The sequence below is a fragment of the Neopelma chrysocephalum genome, unplaced genomic scaffold (assembly GCF_003984885.1).
Source record: "Neopelma chrysocephalum unplaced genomic scaffold, ASM398488v2 Primary Assembly neopelma1_60, whole genome shotgun sequence".
NCBI lineage: Eukaryota > Metazoa > Chordata > Aves > Passeriformes > Pipridae > Neopelma > Neopelma chrysocephalum.
Genome location: NW_020897715.1, coordinates 11,593,639 through 11,613,806, shown reverse-complemented (window position 1 = coordinate 11,613,806; position 20,168 = coordinate 11,593,639). Strand labels below are relative to the sequence as shown.

The following is a 20,168-nucleotide window of genomic DNA, read 5'->3' as shown; positions in this document are numbered from 1 at the left end:
AATCAAACAATTTCAGGAAAATAGATACATATATTGACATGTACTTGAAAACAGTGGCTTCCCTTGCAGTGGCTGGGAATCCAAAACATGCAGTCTAGCATGTTTCTGGAATATACTCAAACAAACCCTTTGAGGTTTGAGGCAAAACCTGCCTCTCTACTGCAACTCCCTAACTACCCAAAGGAAAGATAAGCAGCAAACAGATAAATTTAAGCCACTTTCTTCCACTTACCCCCAGCAAAATGGAAAGCGATACTTTACATCTCAAAAGCAGAATATTTCCCTCAACAATACTTTGCTATTTAAAGAAACTGCTGGGGTACAGCTCTGCCTGCAGTGTGCCCGTGGTGCTGAGAAGCACCACAGAGGGCGGGAGCCCTTGGACTCAAGCAGGACTCAGCACCGCACCACGTGCTACTGGCATGAGACATACTCAACAGTGCCCTGCCTTTCAACTTCCAGAATAAAACTGGTGGTTAAGGACCTTCCCAGAGGATTTAGCATGGCTATGAGGGCTCTCTGCTGGCTTGTTGCACTCAGTGAGCATGGACACTTCCGTGCTGCTGAGCATGGCAGGTACATGCAACTGCTGATCTGTGTCCTGCAGCCCAAGCCTTTCAAGGCAGAGGTGTCCCTGCGGCTTGTGCCAAGACAAAAGCATTCCAGAGCAAGTCATGCACAATGTGCCCTCAGGAATTCCTACTTGTGCAAGCACACAACTGGGAATTTTAAGTGGAAGCTACTGGAAACACATGTATGTGCACATGCCTTCTGTGTACTGGGGCAGATGGGCACTGCTATGGGCTCTTCCTGGACAGCTCAGCAAACCTCCTCTCACAGCCTGTACTCATCACACCTCAGCCGGCTGAGACTGCAGCCCAGGAGGTCCCACCAACCAGTGCCATCAGTGAGCAGTGGGTGCCCCTGCCCCAACGCACCTGCTCACGAGGTGTGAAAACATGTGGTGAGGCACCAGCCCACCCGTGGAATGGCGCAGAGGAGAGATGGGAGCAGGGCAAAACAGCGATACCTTGCGATGCTTCACCACGTAATAGAGGATGGGGGCTCTGCTGTCAGGACGGGGTCTCCACACCAGGTCGTAGCTATCCGTCTTGGATGTCCGGGGAGAACTGAGGATGATGGGGGCCTCAGCTGGAGCCACCAGCTCCCTGTTGGCTGCACACTGTGGAGACACTGCCAGTGGAGTTGTCTCAAGCTTTGGCAGCCCAGTTTTATCCAGGGGCAGCTTTAAGGCACTTTCCCTGGAAGGTGGTGTTGGAAGCTGAGCTGAGGCCAGCTGGGCATCTCGCCCAGGGTTGAGTGAAGCTCCTGAAAGACAAGATGTCAAGGCAGGGTAAATGTCCATCCCAGTCTGTGGTGATGGCAGAGCTATGAGACCCTTGTGTGGTGCTGCCTGCAGTGCCATTGAAAAAGGTGTTGGCAACAATCTCTCCTTTCCCTGCTCTAAACCTAGCACATCTTCACTGGGGCCTCTCTTAGAACAGGCCTTGGCCACATGAGGCTTCCTCCCTCTTAGAAGCCCCTCTTACCCTGGATAAGTTCAACATGGTCCAAGGAATCAGGTGGTCTCTTTCTTACCCCAGGTGAATCCACCCACATCAGTATTTATGCTCATGCCCAAGCTCAGAGGCAGAGCTAAGCCAAGGGGCAAGGCACTACACCCAGAATGTTTTGTCTCTCTCATGTAGAGATCGCTCAAATATGCACACATGGTCCTGCCCTTAAAAGCAAAACTGCTCTGCTGTCATCTGTTCCCACAGGGAGATATAGAGATCCCAGTCAAAATCGTAGTCAAAGCGTAGGTTAAAAAGGAGGGGAGAGCAAGGCAGATCAAACACAAGTGGGAGGGTTACACACCAACATCCTTCTCCTGCTCCGTGCCTTGCTCTTTCCCTGTGTGTTAGGCTCTGTGACTGGATGGTCACAAGTTCGGAGAGAGGGACTTACCCGGCCGGGCTGTCCGCAGCTGCACCATGGCTTGTGCGCTGCCAACCTCATTCTCCGCCATGCACTGGTATATCCCATCATCCTCAGGCCCCACGCTGACCAGGCGCAGTGCCCGGTGGGACAGCCGGAGCCGGTGGCTGGCGGACAGGGGGACAGCATTGCGCAGCCACATGACGGAGGGCTGGGGGTTCCCGCGCACCTCGCAGGTGAACTTGGCACTCTGGCCCCACGGAATGATCTGCTGGGACAGCTCCATGGTGACCTCCGGGGGCTCTGTGTGGGGAAAAACCACAGCTGCTGAGTGCCACTTGTCTGGGAGCATGGCACAGTCATGGCTTTGCACTTTCCTCTTTGTTAGGGATGGGAGAAGAGTGATGGATCCTTTCCTGCCCTCAAGTCCCACTCACTCCCTTTGTGGGGGCCCACACTGGTCTGCTTCAATGCACCTCCCCTTACGCATCCACATAAACCACAAAGAGAGGTGGCCCAAAGCCATCTGCCCCTCTCAGACGATAGCAGCCACCTACAAGTCCCATTTTGCTGAGCTGAAATGCTACTCTGCAAAAACTGAGCTTGTGTCACAACAATACATTGGCACCTGGATGAAATGCAATCCATAAAAGAGGCTTAGGCTCCCTAGTGATTGTGAGAAGGGCAAGGATGCATGGTAGAAATATATAAGGTGTAGGTAGTATCCCTTACATTTCCCACCCCATAGAGAGCTTCCCTACAGAACAGAAGAAAAAGCAAGACACTCTGATGCTTTCCTATGTCAATGTCAAATATGTCTAAAGAGCAGCCAGTCCTCCACTAGAAAGTGTTAGAACAAAAACAGTGCCACAAATGACAAGAGAAGAGCTTCTGCAGAGGAAGGGAGGATCCCCCATCTCCAGCCCATGGTGGAATCCATGAAGGAGGAACTACCATCCTCAAGGAAGAGTTTGTCTGGTCTCCTAGAAACTGGAACCACAAACTAGGGTTTGCATTACATTGTGGTTTGTACATCAGTGCTAGTATTTTCCCCTAAAAGCAGTGGAGAAAGTCCAAGCCCTTCCTGAAACAATGGCTACAGCAGCACTCACCAAACACCTGTACGTTGTAGAAGATGAAAGCAGCTCCAGCCTCCCCAACCCCATTGTCAGCCGTGCAGCTGTAGGTGCCCGAGTCCTCCTCACTCGTGGGGTCAATCAGGAGGTTGCTGAGCAGGAAGCGTGTCTTGTTGTACGCGGAGACGCTGGAGCCATCTTTGGCCCAGGTGACCCGTGGTGGGGGGATCCCGCTGGCCACGCACTCCAGGATGAGGCTTTGGCCCTTGGTGACAATGATGGTCTGAGCTTCAGGAGGATAGATTATCCGGGCTGCCTCTGCTGTAGAGCCTGGGGTGGAGAGAGTGGGGAAGGAATTGGGTGGGAAGGAAGGTGGTGGGTGGGAAAGCACCCTGTGCAGTGGGTAGGTAGGATTAATGGCAGGGCTAGTACACTGTTTCCCTGTGCTGGGGCAGATAAATGGCCCACAGGCCAAGTGGGACATTCCTTAAGGGAATGCACACAGCTAGCAGCCTTGCTAAAGGGCTAAGGGCTTTTGCTTGCCCATGACCAAGAACAAATCCTAAGGAAGTACGGCAATCCCAGGGCTGCACACACATACTCCAGGAGCAGACCTTGGGGCCTTCTGCTGCCAGAAAGTTTTCCCAGGAATTGGTAACGTTGGTTCAAACAGAAGAACAGCTGTGTTAGCATTGGTACATGCTGCCAGAGCTGGAAGTGCTATGGAGATGTGCAGTGAGGCTTACGTCTCACACGGAGCCTCTCGCTGGAGACTGAAGTTTTCACCTCCTGTGTCACAGGGTTGTAGGCAGCACATTTATAAGTCCCCTCATCCTCTTGGCTGGCATTGACGATCTGAAGGTTCCCAGATGGCATAATAAGGTAATTGTCTGTAGAGACAGAAGAGAAGGTGGCAGGTGGTCACAAGATATGCTCCTGTCCAGCCTCCTGGAAGACATGCAGTGTCCTGAAGGACAGGTGGATAAGTGGGAAAGGAAAAAATAACATGGCAACACCAACGGCAGTAAGATGACCCCTTCTGGTTCAAATATCACAGGGAGCAATCATGCAGCGACGGAAGGAACAGAGCCTCAAGTGAAGCTAGCTTGTCACAGGTACATGCAGCAAATGGAATGAAGCTACTAAATTTAGACTTAAAAATTTCAATAAATTCAAAGTCACCTTTATCCAAGCTGGGCTGAAAGAATTCTTAATGGGCACAAAGAGACAGCCAATAAAGAGTGATATGCCTCACTTAATTCTGCTTCCTTTTGCCTTTTTGCAAGCCAGTGTTAGATGTAGCTCCCCAATCCCAAGCAGCAGGGACATCAGGGAGACCTGCCAGGGACCCTAAACTAACTTGTGCTCAGACAGGTGGCAAAGGGACAAGGAGGAGGCAGCAAGCAGAGAAAGCTACTGCTGGCAAGGAAGGGTACAACTGAGGGTCCTGGGAGGGGACCCAGGAGGACAGACCCCTGTGCACTCACCTCGGGAGGCCTCCAGCCACTCCTGCTTCACACTGTAGCGGACCTGAGCCTTGGGGTGACTTTCAGGCAGGTCGCAGGCGATCACAGCCGTGTTCCCTTCATCCACCTCGATCACATGCTGGCCGTCAAACTTGAAATCTTTGAGATCTGCAAACAGAGCAAACGACAGGGCATCTCAGTGGCTGGCTAAGCACTCAGTGTCAGCTCATCCTCTCCCTGTGGACTCAGGACTGTTTCACTGCAGTGCCGGCAGAGGACCGCTCTGACACCAGCAGCTAGGGAAACAAGTGTGGTCTCACAGCTTTATTTTTTTTCTCCTCCCCGTTCCTACAAAATGAATACTTAAAACACAGCTTCTGCAGAAACCGCCTGCTCCAGGGTTGGGAAACTGGGTGCGAAAAATCCTGGCCTGAGAGTAAAAAATGAGCCAACTTATTGCAGCACTGAAGGGCGGCCAAAAAAGGTCCTTCTGCTGCCTGCTATTTCAAACACAACTGCTGTCCTGCTACTGAGAACCTAACTTTGTAGTCACAATTCAGGCGCCCAGCCTGCTTTGAGGGTGTAAGATGACAGGTGGAAGAAAGTGTGTGAGTGCTGGATGTTCCCAGAGCTTCCCTGAGGTCCTCCAATGCCTGAGCAATCAGCGTCTCTGCTCCAGGCAATCTCACTCCCATCAAATATCTCCCAGCCAAAGGCTGGTCAACCACGACGCTTCACATGTGCCCAAGCAGTGCCCACGCTCCAGTTTAAAGAACATGGACTTGCAAGGAAAAACAGTTCCTCCTCTACACAGCACAGCTGCTTCCCCTGCTAAAGCAGCCGTGAAAACCCCATCCTACCACGTGTCTCCCTACCAGGCTGTGATGGGGGTTCCCACCCTGGCCAGGCTGATGAGGGCAGCAGGATTGGAAGCACAGGGGTGAGGAGGCAGGGGTGCCAACTTTTTGTTTTCCCTGTTTTTCAAAGCAGGAGCAGAAGACTGCAGCAAAACCTCACAGATCTGGCAGGACAGGTAGCATGCCAGCCTGGCAAGCTTTCCAGGGAGAAAACTGGTTTCCACTCTCCCTGAGCACGATGGCAAATCTTGCAGGGCACTGCAAGCTCAAAGTTTGTCTCAGACAGCCTGTAGTGGGAAGGAGAAGGTTTTGTGCCAGGAAGAAAATCCCTCACATGCATTTTTACAATGCCACGCACCAGCCCAGGCGACCACTAGTGACAACTGCACATCCTGCAGTTGGTCACAGGTCATGTTGTCACATCAAGGCCCAGGTCGGTGCTTCTTCCCGGGACCCAGCAGGAACACACTCCCAAGTGGCACTGCTGCTAAATCTGGATGAAACTGCACTTCCCTTTCAAAACCCCACGCTAAGGCAGCACGTTGCATCTGTTGTCACGACACAGCCACGTGCTGCTGACAGCTCCCTCGCCCCTAGAAACCCATCCCAGGACGTGGCACCCGCGACCTCGGGCAGTTTGGAGAGCTGGGGCGAAGCAGGAGGGCTGGCGGCGGGCGGACAGCAGGCAGCCTCCCCTGGCAGCCCCAGCCAGCAGAAAAATGTTTTTGTTCTCTGGGAAATGCAGCACCGCTCCAAGAGCAAAAGACAACTGTGGCTCCAAGCTTCTCCCACCCACAGTCATGGAAAAGTGACATGAAATTTCTCAAGCAGACTTTCTGATTAAAGCAAGATCCTTTATGGAGTTTAAATAAAAACCAGCTCTCTTGGCAAGGCGTCGAGAAAGCCTCCCCGAGCGCGGCGCGGAGGGGCTGCTGGGCGGCTGCTGGGGGAGCCAGTGTTCCCGGGCCCAGATCTGAGGGAAGGGGAGGAGGTTGAAAAGAAAAGGGGAGGTTTTGCAATGTCATAAAAATGATTTGCAGTGAACATGCTTAATACTTCTGGAATTTCTTGGCATTGTTGAATTTAAAAAAAAAAAAAAAAAAGAAGGAATACGGGTGAACTTCAGAAATGTGATTAATCCTTTAAGACAAGCTGAGGAGGGGAGCCATGTTTCCACTGGATATTAAAGCCAGATGAAAGTTAACTCTTAACTTGTGAAAAGCTGGCAGTGTCTCACACTCCTCCTCCAACGAAAGTTACTGCTGGGGAAGGGAAGGATGTTGGATATTTTCTCCTCTTTGCTTTTTATATTTGATCAAGGAATAAAATAGTAAGAGCCACAGAAATGGAAAGAGGTGGAGAAGTGGCAAAAGCCCAGTGTCTGCTTGCCCACATCATGCATATTTCTCCGATCAACAAAATATAAACGAGCATCAGGAAAATTAATGTGCGCCTTGGTGGTCTGGATTCATCACAGCCAAATTAAGATTTTGGAGCCAAGGCATAGGCTCCAGCACTGCTGGCAGGGATCTGCACACACACACACATATGCACGTGTACATGCACACATAGACCCCAAAGAGAAGAAGGGGCCCAGGAGCCCAGAGAAAGAGCAGACCCGTGGTCCTGCCAGGCGGAGCTATCTTGGAGATGGAAAATGATGACCCTGTGCCAGGGGACCCCTGGAATGACTCTGGGCTGGGCAGACATGGGGACCCCTCACGTGCAGCCCCTCCAGATGGCAGCTCAGCCCACCTCTCTCACAGCTGGGAGTGCTGTAGCCCCACAGCGGGGAGCAGGGCCTCCAGCTCCTCTTGGCTTTCCCTCAGCCCAGCCCTGGGGGACGAGGGGTGAAACTGGGGACAAAGGGGGAAAGAACAGAGGAAACTGATTCTGGGGTGGCTGCAGAAGCAAGAACCAGGTGCCTCTGGAGAAGTGGAACGAAACTGGTGGGGGAGAGGGGAAAAACATCAGGTGGGCACCAGGACAATCTGCTTTCCAATACGCAAGTGTATGGAAACTACTTGCCTAAATTCCTGCCAAACTGCTCCCCTAAATTCCTGCTCCCCCACAGAGAACAAAACTGGTTTGTTTGCCAGTGGATTTTGGCCATGGGCGGCCTCAACCACCCGTGGTCCCTGCTGGTATGGGCACATTCAGCCATCTATTAATGCCAGTGGGTCGGCCACGGGCTGGTGAGGGGTGGTCAGGGGCACCCCTGTCCCCTTCTGTGCATGTGATGAGCTCCCCCTTACACGTCCTGTTGCATCTGGCACAGCAAAACAGAGGGTGCCATGCCGGGCTGGGACAGCCAGCTTTGTTCTGGGGGCTTCAAACAAGCTGCTCCTGAGTTGCTCTCCCCAGCAGGCAGTGCAGGGCAGGGGGGGTGGAGGAGAGGGTGAGCACTAGGGGGAAGCAGTGCTCACCCCTATGGCTGCCCAGCGGGCAGCAGCCATGCCCCACGTCTAACATGCAATTTGTACCCCCAGCCCAACATCCACTGCAGCTGGGAGAAACCACATCTCCTCTCGCTGGTTGGGTTTTCCTTCTCATATGGCAGCATCCAGCATGCCAACCCATGTCCTTGTCCTTAAAAGACATGCCTGACCACAGTGAAGCAGCAAGTCCTCATCCATCAGCCACCATCCGGGAGGTGCTGCGGACAGACAGAGCACTACTAATCCCAGCCGTGCTGGGATAACAGGGCTTATTTTTTTCATTTTTTCCTCTTTTTTTGTTTAGGAGGGGGTGCAACCAAAGGCTACTGCTTGTGCTCATCTGCACCCGGCTCCGAGGTGCGATGGGGCAAGACGGGGCACAAGGGAGGGTCAGCCCTGCAGCTGGCTGTGCCACTGTCATCAGGGAGGGAAACCAGCTGAATCCCAGGGCTGGGGGCCAAGCAACGAGGCAGGCGAGACAGACCAGATTAAATGAATGGGAGACCATAAATAACTTCAGAGAAGAAGCAGTAGTAAATGAAATGACGGCCCTCAAGGTAAAAGTCCTCCCTGCTGTAGGGAAGGGAGAAAGAGGGAAAGGAGGGAGCCCAAAAAGGGGAATGGGCAGGGATGAAGTTCCCCCAGAATGGGGGCAGGCACCTCCCATTAATCCCCTTGCCTGTCAGAGAAGCTTGGCTCTCGCTCCCCATCCAGCCAGCACCACAGGAGCCTGGGCACTGATGCTGTCACCACCAGATTCCTCCTGCCCTGCTGGGACAGACACAGCCCCCCAGACTCCTGCCTACTCACACTCCCCCAAGCACATCCCCCCACTGTCTCAGCCCCACTACCCCACCCTGAGCCCACCTCACAGTCCTCATGTCACAGTTCTGCTGGGTCATGAAACACCACCTGTGTTTTCCTTCTCTCCGCTCCTCACACCACCTCTGCCCTCGGGGCCAGAGCCCCCGTGCCTGCTCAGCAAATGCTTTTCCAACAGGCAGCCACCCCCTTCCCTCCCTCCCTCTTGCTATTGCCTCTGGGGAGTATCAGAGGAGAGGCCCAAGCAGAGGAAAATGAATGGGGCTGTCTTCAGAAAGCAGCTGCAAATTCCTGGGGGATGCCCAGCCTGACCTGGTGCAGGGTCACTGCCCATGAGCTCCGTGCACTGAGGCCCAGCTTCCCACATGTGCTGCCAAAAAGCTGAGGACTGACCTTGCCAGGGGCACCAATGGAGGGCCACAGGGCAACGAACCTCCCTTGTCTCACAGCATCCCTGGGATACAGGTGCCCTGCATTCCCACGTCCCTGGCCACAGGAGATACACCAGAGCGGGTGGAATTTCTTTGCTGCACCCCTCATCTATTTTCTTGTTTTGTTTTCAAATGTCACATCTATCCAGGTCAGGCTTGCCGTTGTGTTTGCTGCATTGATTTTCCATGTGTGCAGCTGAATGCTGGGAGTTACACAGCTCTCGCCACCTCTGCTCACTAGCTTTGCTCCAGCCCTGCACTTCAGTTGCTCCTTGAGCTCCACCGAGAGCTCTTGATGCCTTCCAAGTCTTTTGCTGTTGCAGAACCAGCCCCACAGCAGCATGTTTGTGTCCCTGGTGGATTTATCTGGCCCCACCAGAGCCCACTGCAGCTATACCTTTTACATACAGCACCTCTACCCAGGAGAGGTGCTGGGGCAGAGCTTCTTTGCTACCTAGAATCAGGCATAGAAAGTATCTTTTTCTTCCTTGCAGCTGTCAGCCATAAAAAGGCTTAAGGCCTGGCTTGGAAAACCAAGAATATCCCTGTCTCATCTATTCAAGCTGTCCCAGACTACAGCCCACCACAGTTAGGCCAGCAGTGATCAGCAGGTGTGTATCTGCACCAATATGCCACAGGCTGCCAAGTTTGAGTGTGGAGCACCAGGTCAGCTCTAACTGGACCCGAAAGTGTCCAAGTAATGCCCGAAGTGCTTGTCTTTTTGTTACTTTATGAAATCTTGCCCTTTCTGCAAATCTCTCCTCCCTCCACCCCCTCAGCTATACAATAGCTATTTTATCTCTGCTGGAGGAATTAAATGTTAGTTTCAACCAGCTCTCTGAGCCAGGGAGAACAGAGATGGATGTGGCTTCACTGTGCCACAGATGGGAGAAGAAGGTATCAGTCCTGAGGCTAGGCTGTGGCTGCCAGCACTGCAGCGATGGTTATCTGCTTGCTGACTGTCAGCAAAGCACAGGGAGACCCCAAGGGACTGGGCACACACAGCCTGGGGCACTCCGGAGTGCTTCCTCCAAAGGAGGTGAAGAGAAAGGAGTGGAAACAGCCTAGAAGTTGGCCAGATGAAGTTATCTACACCCCTTCAAACCTAGCAAGTCACTTTTTCCAATGACTCTAGGTCTTCTTCCAAAATAAACCTAAACCTTGAAATTATTTCCATTCTCACCCTCCCACCCCCAACACCAGAGCTTTCATTCACATTCCAGTTTCACTCTTCCCCTGCCACCCCAAAATAATTTTTGGATGGAGCTAAGACTTTCAGAGGGTTTTCTTGCAGTCCAGAAGGTGATCTAGAAGAGAAGTATCAACTGCAATGCCGACCTGCCAGGGCCTGACCTCTCACTCCCAGGACCATGGTTGGTACTGAATCAGCTCCAGACAACGTCCTGTAGAGGAGGTCTGGAGCAGGAGTGAGAGCCTGTGACACATCTGCTACCGTAGCTTTCCAACTCAGTCCCACCACCAATCCATGCTCCCTGTTATTTCAGACTACTGCAAAGCCACTGTTGCAAGCAACCTCCAGCTCATGAACATGATACTGGTTATTTGAACCCCTCCAGAAGGGTTCCCTCCTACACCTTCAGTCCCATGGCTTTCCTGGGCTGCCCACTCTCTCTCTTCACTCTTTGACTGCCAAATCTACCCACGTGGGGGCTCTCTATTGCCCAAGGCTGTTTGGGTGCATGGGATATGGCCTCTGCCATGCCCAGCTCTCCTTGAGGAAAAGGGACCAATGCAGCACAGCACAGGGGTGCTCCACCATGGATTAGCTGCATGATCATCCAACCTCTGGCTCTAGTTTTGTGAGCTTCACTGAATGGTGCTCCTGACCTCCCCTCAGCAGTAGCACCTTTGCCATGGCAGGGACCAAAGCAATGGCCAAGTCCTTCTCTTTTGTACCCACATCCCCAGTTGCAATCCAGTAGGTAAAGGTGATTTGGCTCCTGGAGAGTGGTGATGGACTATTCAGTTGTGGCTTTGATTTGTTCCTTAAGGACAAGGTGGGATCTTCTGGTGCTCTAGGACCTGTCTCCTATCCACCACTGACGCTAGACCAAAGCAGACACATCAGACATACTTTGTCTCAGGAGACAGAGCTAGTGGTGGTGGGTTGGGGTGAGGGTAAAAAAAGAAAAGGGGATCAGCCTAAGAAGGAACTGATCAGGCCGAGGAGCTGTGCACACCCTGCTCTCCTAAATGCAAACCATGCCCTTGGTAATCCCATCCACCTCTCCCCTCCTCTCCTTCTCTCTATCAGGCCACCAGCACACACAGCCCCCTTTCTGCTCTGGAATGTGTTCTACGAAACTTAATCTCAGCATGGGGCTCAGGCCAAATCCCCTGACAGATTCGGCCCTGTGACAACCCCCTCCCACCCCGCCTCAGAGTTCAGCAACTCTCTCCTCGCTTTCCCTGGCCTCCTCCTCCCACCCAGCCTGGCCTAAACATTTCACTGCTGATTAATGTATCAGTGACAAGCCAATAGCTCTTGGCTTTAAAGCGAAGCCAGCTCCCACTCTGCACAAACATCTTCACTTCTTCATTTTCTTAAGACAGCCCCAAACTCCCCCTTGTCCAGAAGACGAAGCCCTTTCTACACTCAGGGGCTGTCGCTGCCAGGGGATGGCAGTCTCCTCTGCACATACCAAAAAGTGTGTGGGTTTCTGAGAAGGTCGGGCTCTCCACTGCTCTTTCTCAGATGCCTCCAAATATAGCACTTTCTCATATTTGAGCATAACATCTGGCCAAAACCAGGTGCTTGTAAGAAAAGTTGCCCACTCTAAGACAACCCCTCCCACGCACAGGTCTTGGTCTGTCACCAGTGCCAGAGGGCAGCAATGAGGAGCATGTAAGCTCAGGGATAGAAGTGGAGTCCCTCACTCAGAGCTGTGTCTCAGGAAGGCAGTAAAACTTAGCACACGCTCTGCCTGCACTGGCAGCAGTCCCACAGCAGCCCAGGCAGCCGTTTGGCCATCAGCACCAGCAGGTACCATTTGTAAACTCAACCAAGAAGTCAGCAACCAGAGGAGGCAGCGTGACACACACAAACCCCATAGCTCAGGTATTTCCTGCTCTTGTGAAAACTTGTCACTGTAGGACAGGTCTGCAGCCTGCTCCACAGGAGGAGAACTTCTTGGGCCAAGGCTGGGCCACAACATGACAGCCAGTCCATGACCAAAAATGCTACAAAATAGCCTAAGCCAAAGGAGCCCTCCCTTGATGCCAGCGTGAACATGTGAGTATGGATGAGCCTCCCAAGAGGCAGGAGGGATGGCCCAAGCAAAGCAGGAGATGGCAGAGGACTAAAGCTACTCACTGGCTAATGTGACCACTGCAGGGACACTGGCAATGACTCCCTCGGGCACACGAGCAATGCACTGGTACCGCCCCACGGTGTGGTTGTCGAGAGCCGTGATGACGAGTTTCCCTCGCTCCACATGGATACCCAGCACCTCGTCTGATCCAGCCAGCTCCTTCCCATTCAGTCTCCATGTGAGGTTCACTCTGGGGGGGTCCACCACACACCCCAGGCTGACTGGGCCCCCAAGTTTTTGGACAATGGAAGCAGGCTGTACTGTGACTTGCAGAGATTCACCTGCACAGAGGGAAAAAATGGGAATAAGAAAGCTCTGTGAGACTCAGCAAAAGAAAGGACAGAGGAAAAAGCTGCAGCACTGTACATTTTGCATTCCCCATCACTTCTGCTTGTGCTGCACCTTACCCTTAGCTTCCCACACCCCCACCCTTAGTGCCTGAAGATGCACACCAGCCCCATTTCTTCTTGGCACTGCCAGATAGAAATGTCCCACTCCAAATGTACCTCCTTCTCCTCTGGAGGAGTGTTTGATCTTTGGTCAAGGCTACTGAGGAAGTAGCGGAGAGAGGAAACGGCTTTGTGCTTGAGGCATGGCTACACTAAACAGCAACAAAGCAAAATGAAACGGAACAAATGGGTGAGAACAGGAACTCACTCAGTCTGGCAAAACAGGTAGCGGCAGCAAGCATGAGGCAAGGGATGGGGGACATGGCCCTCTTCTTTCCACGTGTCATTGCCATCCCATGCAGTGTGACCTGGGGCGCCCAGGGAAGGGTCCCATAAGCTGCCTCAGGGGGTGCAGTGGACGTGTGGCAGCAGATTCCTGTGGATGAAAAGAGATATTATGGATGAGACCCTCAGAATTCCCTCTGCTTTCCAGCCCTCCCTGGCTTCTCTACCAGCATCTCTAAACTGCCACAGATTTACCGAGCCAGTGGCCTGAGGAGGCTACAGACACTAATGCAAGCACTTCTCTTCTCCAGCCTCTCCCCCAGGCATGGTTGTGAGTCTCCCAGGAGATCCCACCCTCAGCCCTTGGTACATGTGTGTACACAGACACACACTCCCCCATTTCAGACTTGGCCCAGTCAATAAGAGCAATGCACACCAGGCAATTTTCAGGGGCAAAACACAGTCTAACAAAGTGTCACTGAAGATATTCACTAAGTGTCGCTGCCACTTCTTGGCTGTGTCTAGAATATATTCTATCTTGAACACAAAAGCAAATGAGTAGCACAAGTCCCAAGCCACATGAAAACAGAGGTAATCCTGCAGTTTTACATTCTCTTCCCAAGGCATTGGCCATGTAGCTACTGGGCATACCCATGTTTCAATCCAGGAGCTCTTAGGAGATACAGAAGTTTTTCAGGGGATCTGTGAAAGGGATTATTCTGAAGTGGACACTTTTTTTTCAGGATAAAGAAATGCCCAGTTCTAAATTTGTTTAAATTCAATGCAATAAGTTGAGGGCAGATCACACTCATTTGGCAAAATACATCTTTATTCTAAACAAAGAGACTCAATCTATGAAAAGATTTCAGATTAACTGTTCTGCCTGAAATACACTGCCTATTTTGAGTAGAACTACCCTGTCCGGACAAACCACCAGCTTTGTGTCTGAGAGCATCAACTATCTCCAAAAAGCTAGAAGTGCAAGGCCACTTGTTACAACCCAGGTTGCTGTGAAGAGCTGCACACTGCAGCAGCTGCTTTGGGCAGACTCATAAACTCACACTAAGGCAGACAAGCCAGGTCAGGGAGATTAAACACCTCAGTGGCTGCCCCAAGAGACACCTCAGATGTCAGACTGAATTCAGCTTTAACCAGAGGCAATGGACTGAAGTCAAGAGGAGACTTCCCTCTATGGACATCGTAATGCAGCTACAGGATTTTGAGCTCCCTCCAGTTGCAGCACTAAGGTGACCTGCAAGTCTCAAAGGCATTGCAGAATTGCTCCTATGGTGTATCTACAGGGGAGAAGCCCAAGACCAAAGCATCCATGGCAGCCAGCCCAAGCAGCAGTTATATTGCCTGCTCCCCCTGCAGATACACAATGAGCTCATCAGCTGCAATCACCATCCTCAAGAACACCTGGACTCTGAAGAACAGTATTTCCTACTTTTACCACTGCTTGAGCCATCAACTGTTTGCATATGCCCTTTCCACAATCATCTCATTAAAAAGAGGGGACAAGTCCCTTCCAGCATAACCTCCCAAATCAAACCTCCTAGCTCCTGAAGTAAGGACTGACCCAGACTCCTCCCAAGATGCTTGGCGAGTTGTTCAAGGCCAGGCTGATTACTCCTAGCAAGGAACTACAGCATTTGGGGAAAGGTGAGCTACTCTCAAATGACTTTGCTTGGCCTCTGGTGACAGCAAAGGTGCAAGAGTGCAGTATGGGGCAATGTCCATAGCCAGCCATGCTGAGGTCCATGTTGTGATACCAAGAATCCAGCTAGCTGGCTTGCAGGCATAGGCATCCCTGCAAACTGGGCTGTCCCTCTGGCAGCCTCACAAGCTGTCCCCTTTCTCCCCACCATGCCCCAGAGCACTGCTTGGGGGAGAAGTCATGGAGGAGACATTCATATAAAGTTGAGAAGACAGAAGAAAAAGAAAAGCCTCCTCTGAGCTGGTGATTTCAAAAGAAAGCAACACTAAGTAAAGTGACCTGCCCCTAGAGCTTTGCAAATGCCACAAAGGGCATCTTTACATGGCACTTTGCTGGCCAGTGTGAGCTCAGTTGGTTGGCTGGCCCAGTGGGCTCCATGCAAGGCAGCTCTTTCCTGGGAGTCTCACAGTCATGGTTAGTGTGGCTGTGAGGCCAAGATGACAAGCCCTGCTGAGAGGCAAGGTAAATTAGGTCAAGCTTGGCATGGCCTGATGTGGCTTCCAGGCATCTAGGAGCATGGACAGAGCTCAGACATTGGGCATGTTCTGAAGGCACCTACAGATCAGGTAGGCTCGCTCTCTACCTCCTGCAGACCACAGCCCCTATACATGGGAAAAACCTCTGTGGGCAACCTCCAGTGCCAAAGTAACAGGATAGGAACTTCCCTCCCACACACTCATCCTTCTTGGTATTCACTTTCCTCACCTAAGAAGAGAGTCTCGACAATTTCCCCCACCAACCAGCACACACTGTTGTACAAGATACTGTAGTGATTGACTTGGAGACCATCTGAGTTACTCAAGTTCATTTCTTCATGTAAGACAGCCCACCAAAGCACCCTTCATTATACTAGAACCATCTCAGCAAGTCACCTCTGACAATGGCTGTAAAAGTGACCTAGGTCTGCCTGTACCAGAGCATGCACTGTTGACACCACTGCTGATGCACAAGTTAATGTCACACTATTTACACTCATCTGGAAAAGACTTTGAGCTAGTTTAGGCTTAAAAACACCTCATACTCTAATGTCTACTGGTGATAGAAAGCCTTACACCAATGTAGAAGAAACATTTTGGGATAGAACTTAACCTCTTGTTCCTCAGTGCTGGAAGTCTACAGAGCAAAGCTGACTCATTCCCCCTATCTGGATGGGTTTGGCAGCAGGATGGAAAACTGTTGGACGGAAAAAGAGTTGCTCCTTGGAGCCCATGCTGAGGGAGGGGGTAGGCAAAGACGTTCCCAACCAGACCTCCCTGCAGCTCTGCATCGCACGGAGCCTCTGGCCAGAAGGGCAAAGCCAAAGGAGCAGAAATGTGCACTAGGCCCTTCGTGAGCTGGGACCACCCAGGCACATCGATGCAACGACTAAACTGGCTGCTCCCAGGTCTGTAAAAAGATGAAGAGCAATAGGTGGGGAGAAAAAAGGGGAGCTCAAAAAATTTGGCCACGGCACTGGGCAGATTGAACAGTATTGAGCAGAGAGTGAGGAGAGAAGGTGTACTGCAACAAGTGTATAGTACCTCCCCAAACCTCCAGGCAAGAGTACGAGCTCTAAATAGGGACATGTGGCCATTTCTTTCACAGCTGAGTGAAGTACAAAAAGTAAATAGGCAGCATAAAAATAATGAGGAAAACGAATGAAAACATCAATTCCAAAAGAACTATTAGGATCCAGGGCCAGATTTTGAAATTCTCAGCTTCCACAATTGAAGCCAGATTTTCAAAAGCATTCAGTTCTTGACATGCTGAGCTCTCCTGAATAGGCAACCAACTAATTTCGATGCCTAAATGGGAGCTGACCTCTTTTGAAAATGCTGCCCTTAAGCAGTCTGCAATAGTGCAAAGCATGACACTTTATTAATCAGGCAGCTTTCGATCTGCCTGGTGTCCTTGCAAGCGGCACCAGAGCGGGTTGCAGTGGGACAGGCGGCAGAGGTGGGGAGTGGAGGAGGCCCCGGGTACTCCAGCTGACTTCCTAGAGGCGGTGGTCCCGGGCAGGGGGCTGCACTGGGAGCTGCCAGGCTGCTGCATGACAGTGTCCTGCTCTGCTGCTTCCTCTCCCCAGGGCAGGTACCCTGCGAGGTGCCCCTCACAGGGGTAGTTGCTGACACTTCTGCAGCCACCGACGCCACTGGCCTCAAGAACTCCTGCTTAATTGCTATCTAGGAAAAGAAAGAGTTAAAGTAATTTAAAGTGCTTCAAGGGGGAGGGAAAACAAAAATTATTTGTTTATTTATTTTAAATTCCTTCCTGCCAGGTTAAAATAACAATTTCCTGTCGGTGGAGCTCTAAGTCCCTTTCAGACAGACCAGTAAATCAAAGGAGGGGCCATTAGGAGAACAAAATTAACGAGAGCTTCATCAGCTCTGGAAGGGTGGTGGGGGTGTAAAATCTGTCGGCTCAACTTCCCGCCACACACCTAAGCCCACCGGGGCCCCTGCAAGCAGCCCCAGCTTCGCCGCGGACACGGAGGGCACTGCAAAGGCAGCGCAGCAAGAAAGGAAAACCAGAGGTGAAGATATAAAAAGGAAGAAAGGCGCGTGCATGTGCAGGGGCTGACAAAGCTCGAAAGGAAAAAGGGATCTGAATTAAGCGCAGGCAGCAGGAGAGGTGTTTGCTGATTAGAAACTGAAGGTTTTACTGAGGAAATGCTGCTCACAGTCCCAAGCCCCCTCCTGCTTAACAAGGGCCAGCCAAGCAGCCCTTGTTACTCCCACACTGCCTGTAATTTACAAGCCTCCCAAATAAGAACCAGCCTCTACCCCGGCTCCAGGGCAGCATCCCTGCACTACACACTCCAGCTCAACCGGGGGAATGCAGAGGCAGACTGGGAGCTGGGGAAAACTCACTGATGCACATGAGGGTGGTTTGGGGTCGTGTCAGGCGGCCAGACCTTGAGCACCTCTTCGTGCAAGGGATGAACGGCAGGAAGGGGAAGGGGCTGCTTTGCACTAAAGGAAAGGCTGCAGCAACTTCGGTCCCGTTACCAGCTGGGGACACCCTGGGTGACTCTGGAGAATTCACTGCAGCTGGTCTCTGTTTCCAACAGGTCAAGTAGGGACAATGATACTCCCAATTCTCTGTTTTATACATCGAGACTTGAGCTCTTCAGAAAAAGCAATGTCTTACACAGTACTCTCTGCCAATTTTACTTGTAATCATTAGTTTTTAATACAAGACAGGATTTTTTTTCCATAGAGTATAAACCACTGAAAAAGAAAATATAAAAGAGCCACAGTACCCTTTTGTTCTACAAATTAGGGAATCTGAGGGCTAGAAGAGAAAGCCAACCTGGCCCAGGGTTATGCAGTAAAGCAGTGGCAAGGCTAGAAATCAGATTCACAGAATATTCTGAATTGTAAGGGACCCACAAGGATAATCAAGTCCAGCTTTTAATGAATGGCCCATATGGGGATCAAACCTGCAACCTTGGTGTTATTGGCACCATGCTCTAAATCAAAAGTTCTCTGACTGGTACTTCCATCCCATCAGGCAAGTTAGTCTTGGATCCCAAATCTTTTGCATCCCATCTCAAAAATGACAGTATAGAACTGTATAATTGTCTAGTTTAAAAAAATACGGTCCGGGTGACATACCCGAGCAGGTCAGCTGCAAAGCTCCTGCATGATTCCTGGGCATGGACAGCAATCTGGGCACCCCGACTGCTTTTCCCAAAACCACCAAACAGTACCATCCCGCAAGACAAAATTAACTTCTACCCACCCCCTATCCCCATTTCAAAGTATTCATTTCACACTGTTAAGTTATACTCATTCTCTCTGAAAGGGTTTGGAAAAGGACAGGTTGGCAGCAGGAAAGACACTCCTGCTTCCATGTAACAGCATGGGCACCCGATGGGAATGAGGGTGCAGATGCGATAGGGAGGGGCAGGCTCCCCAATAGGAAGCAGTTGGTATCAGGAATGGGCAGAGAGGCAGAATCCAATGTTACACCATTATGTTTGAAGTCAAGGAGGTAGCACAGTGTATGTGCAAACAGGGATAAAAGCTTGCCTATTTTTCCCTCTAGCACTGAGAGTGTATTAGCTCTTCTAACATAGCCCTTGACTAACTGTATGAGGAGTTCCTTCCTCTCTCTTTTAAAGTGATTAGGCAAAAAAAGACTCTCTTACTGGCTGCTTGTGAGCTCAGAGTCTATCAAGAAGCCACAACAGAGAAAGCCTGGGACAAATTCATGCTTACAGTCAGGTGAAGAAAAATATCCAGAGTAAAACCTGGCATGGTACAACCACCATGCAAATCAGGGAGTTTGCCTGTGAACTGCAAATCCCACTTGAGCACTGAGAGACCCTAAAGCAGAGCTACAGTTTTAATTCAAGCAAGTCCTGAGGAATTCAGCAGCTATAGATATCTCTCAAAAAATAAACACTTTCAGGTGGAACAACTCTTTTTCTTTGAACAGAACTGCTCATGCAAACCAAACCAGCAACAAACCAAATTAAACCAAACATGCAACAATCTTTGTGATTTTTTTCGTCTTCCTCAAGATAAAGCTACTTTCCTGAACAGTTCCTTTCTGCAACAGCCTGCAGCATCACCAGGGAGAGGACTGGGCATGCTGGCTTCGAATTAGCAACAGGATGCAAAGCCTTCTCATCGCCTGAGTTTTTCTCATATCCCTGAAGATCCAATGCCTGCAGTTTCTGGCACCTCTCCATCCGACGGTTCCTCTGAACTGAGTGCCACTTTCCAGCTGGCATTGATCAGGCTGACTTCACTGAGCCCCACTGAACCCCTTTACACTGGCATTTCGTCAGCCAGCAAGTGTGAGGCTACTTGAAGGACGAAATACCATCCTCATATGGGCTACAGGCTCCCCAGTGTCATCACGGTGGTGGCACTGCAACGAATGGGGCTTGCCTTGGGCGCTGCCTGAAGCATGGTGGTCCCAGGGTGGCTGGACCCACCAGCCTGGGACAGCCCTCATACAGGCAGGCCGGGGATGCAGGGATGGCCTTGTCCCGCAGGATACGCCTCCCTTTTTCCACAGCTACCAGGAGAGGAGCCCTGTGCTAAAACTGAGTATGCATGCTGGCTTTTGCTGCCCCTTGGCGTGCCCTGAAAACAGCTCCAGTCCTTGAAAAGACAAGGCTAAAGCATAAGAAAGAAAGAAAACCCACGTCCTTTCTTCAATATCATGCTCCCCCCATGCCCTGGACACTTAATTTCCCTCCTTCTCCCCCCCAGCTTCCCCCTCCATTCTGAGTAAATTCAATTTGACAACCCTGCTAATTGGATAAACGCTGCTCCCTACGCTCCTTTAAGGCTGCCCGCTTTTCTTTCCTTGTTTTTGGAGGGCGATTGTGGCTGTTCTTTAACATGAATTCCATCTGCTTTATTTCTCCTCTGCCCATTCAAGACCCCTCCTGAATATGTATGAGGGGCTGCGCCCCCCCC

General features: G+C 51.2%; 1 protein-coding gene across 2 annotated transcripts in view; it reads right to left on the bottom strand.

Annotated features, from left to right (window-relative positions):
* BOC (BOC cell adhesion associated, oncogene regulated) overlaps positions 1–20,168 on the bottom strand; it is a 55,430-nt gene that overhangs the window by 10,814 nt on the left and 24,448 nt on the right. For both annotated transcript variants that reach the window (XM_027681128.1, XM_027681129.1), the window contains exons 2-8: positions 13,018–13,185; positions 12,363–12,641; positions 4,502–4,648; positions 3,761–3,904; positions 3,051–3,344; positions 1,969–2,241; positions 1,031–1,329 (exon numbers count right to left, since the gene is read on the bottom strand). In XM_027681128.1, coding sequence (XP_027536929.1) covers positions 1,031–1,329; positions 1,969–2,241; positions 3,051–3,344; positions 3,761–3,904; positions 4,502–4,648; positions 12,363–12,641; positions 13,018–13,102 — 1,521 coding nt within the window. In that variant the 5' untranslated portion in view covers positions 13,103–13,185. The remainder of the gene's footprint in view (positions 1–1,030; positions 1,330–1,968; positions 2,242–3,050; positions 3,345–3,760; positions 3,905–4,501; positions 4,649–12,362; positions 12,642–13,017; positions 13,186–20,168) is intronic.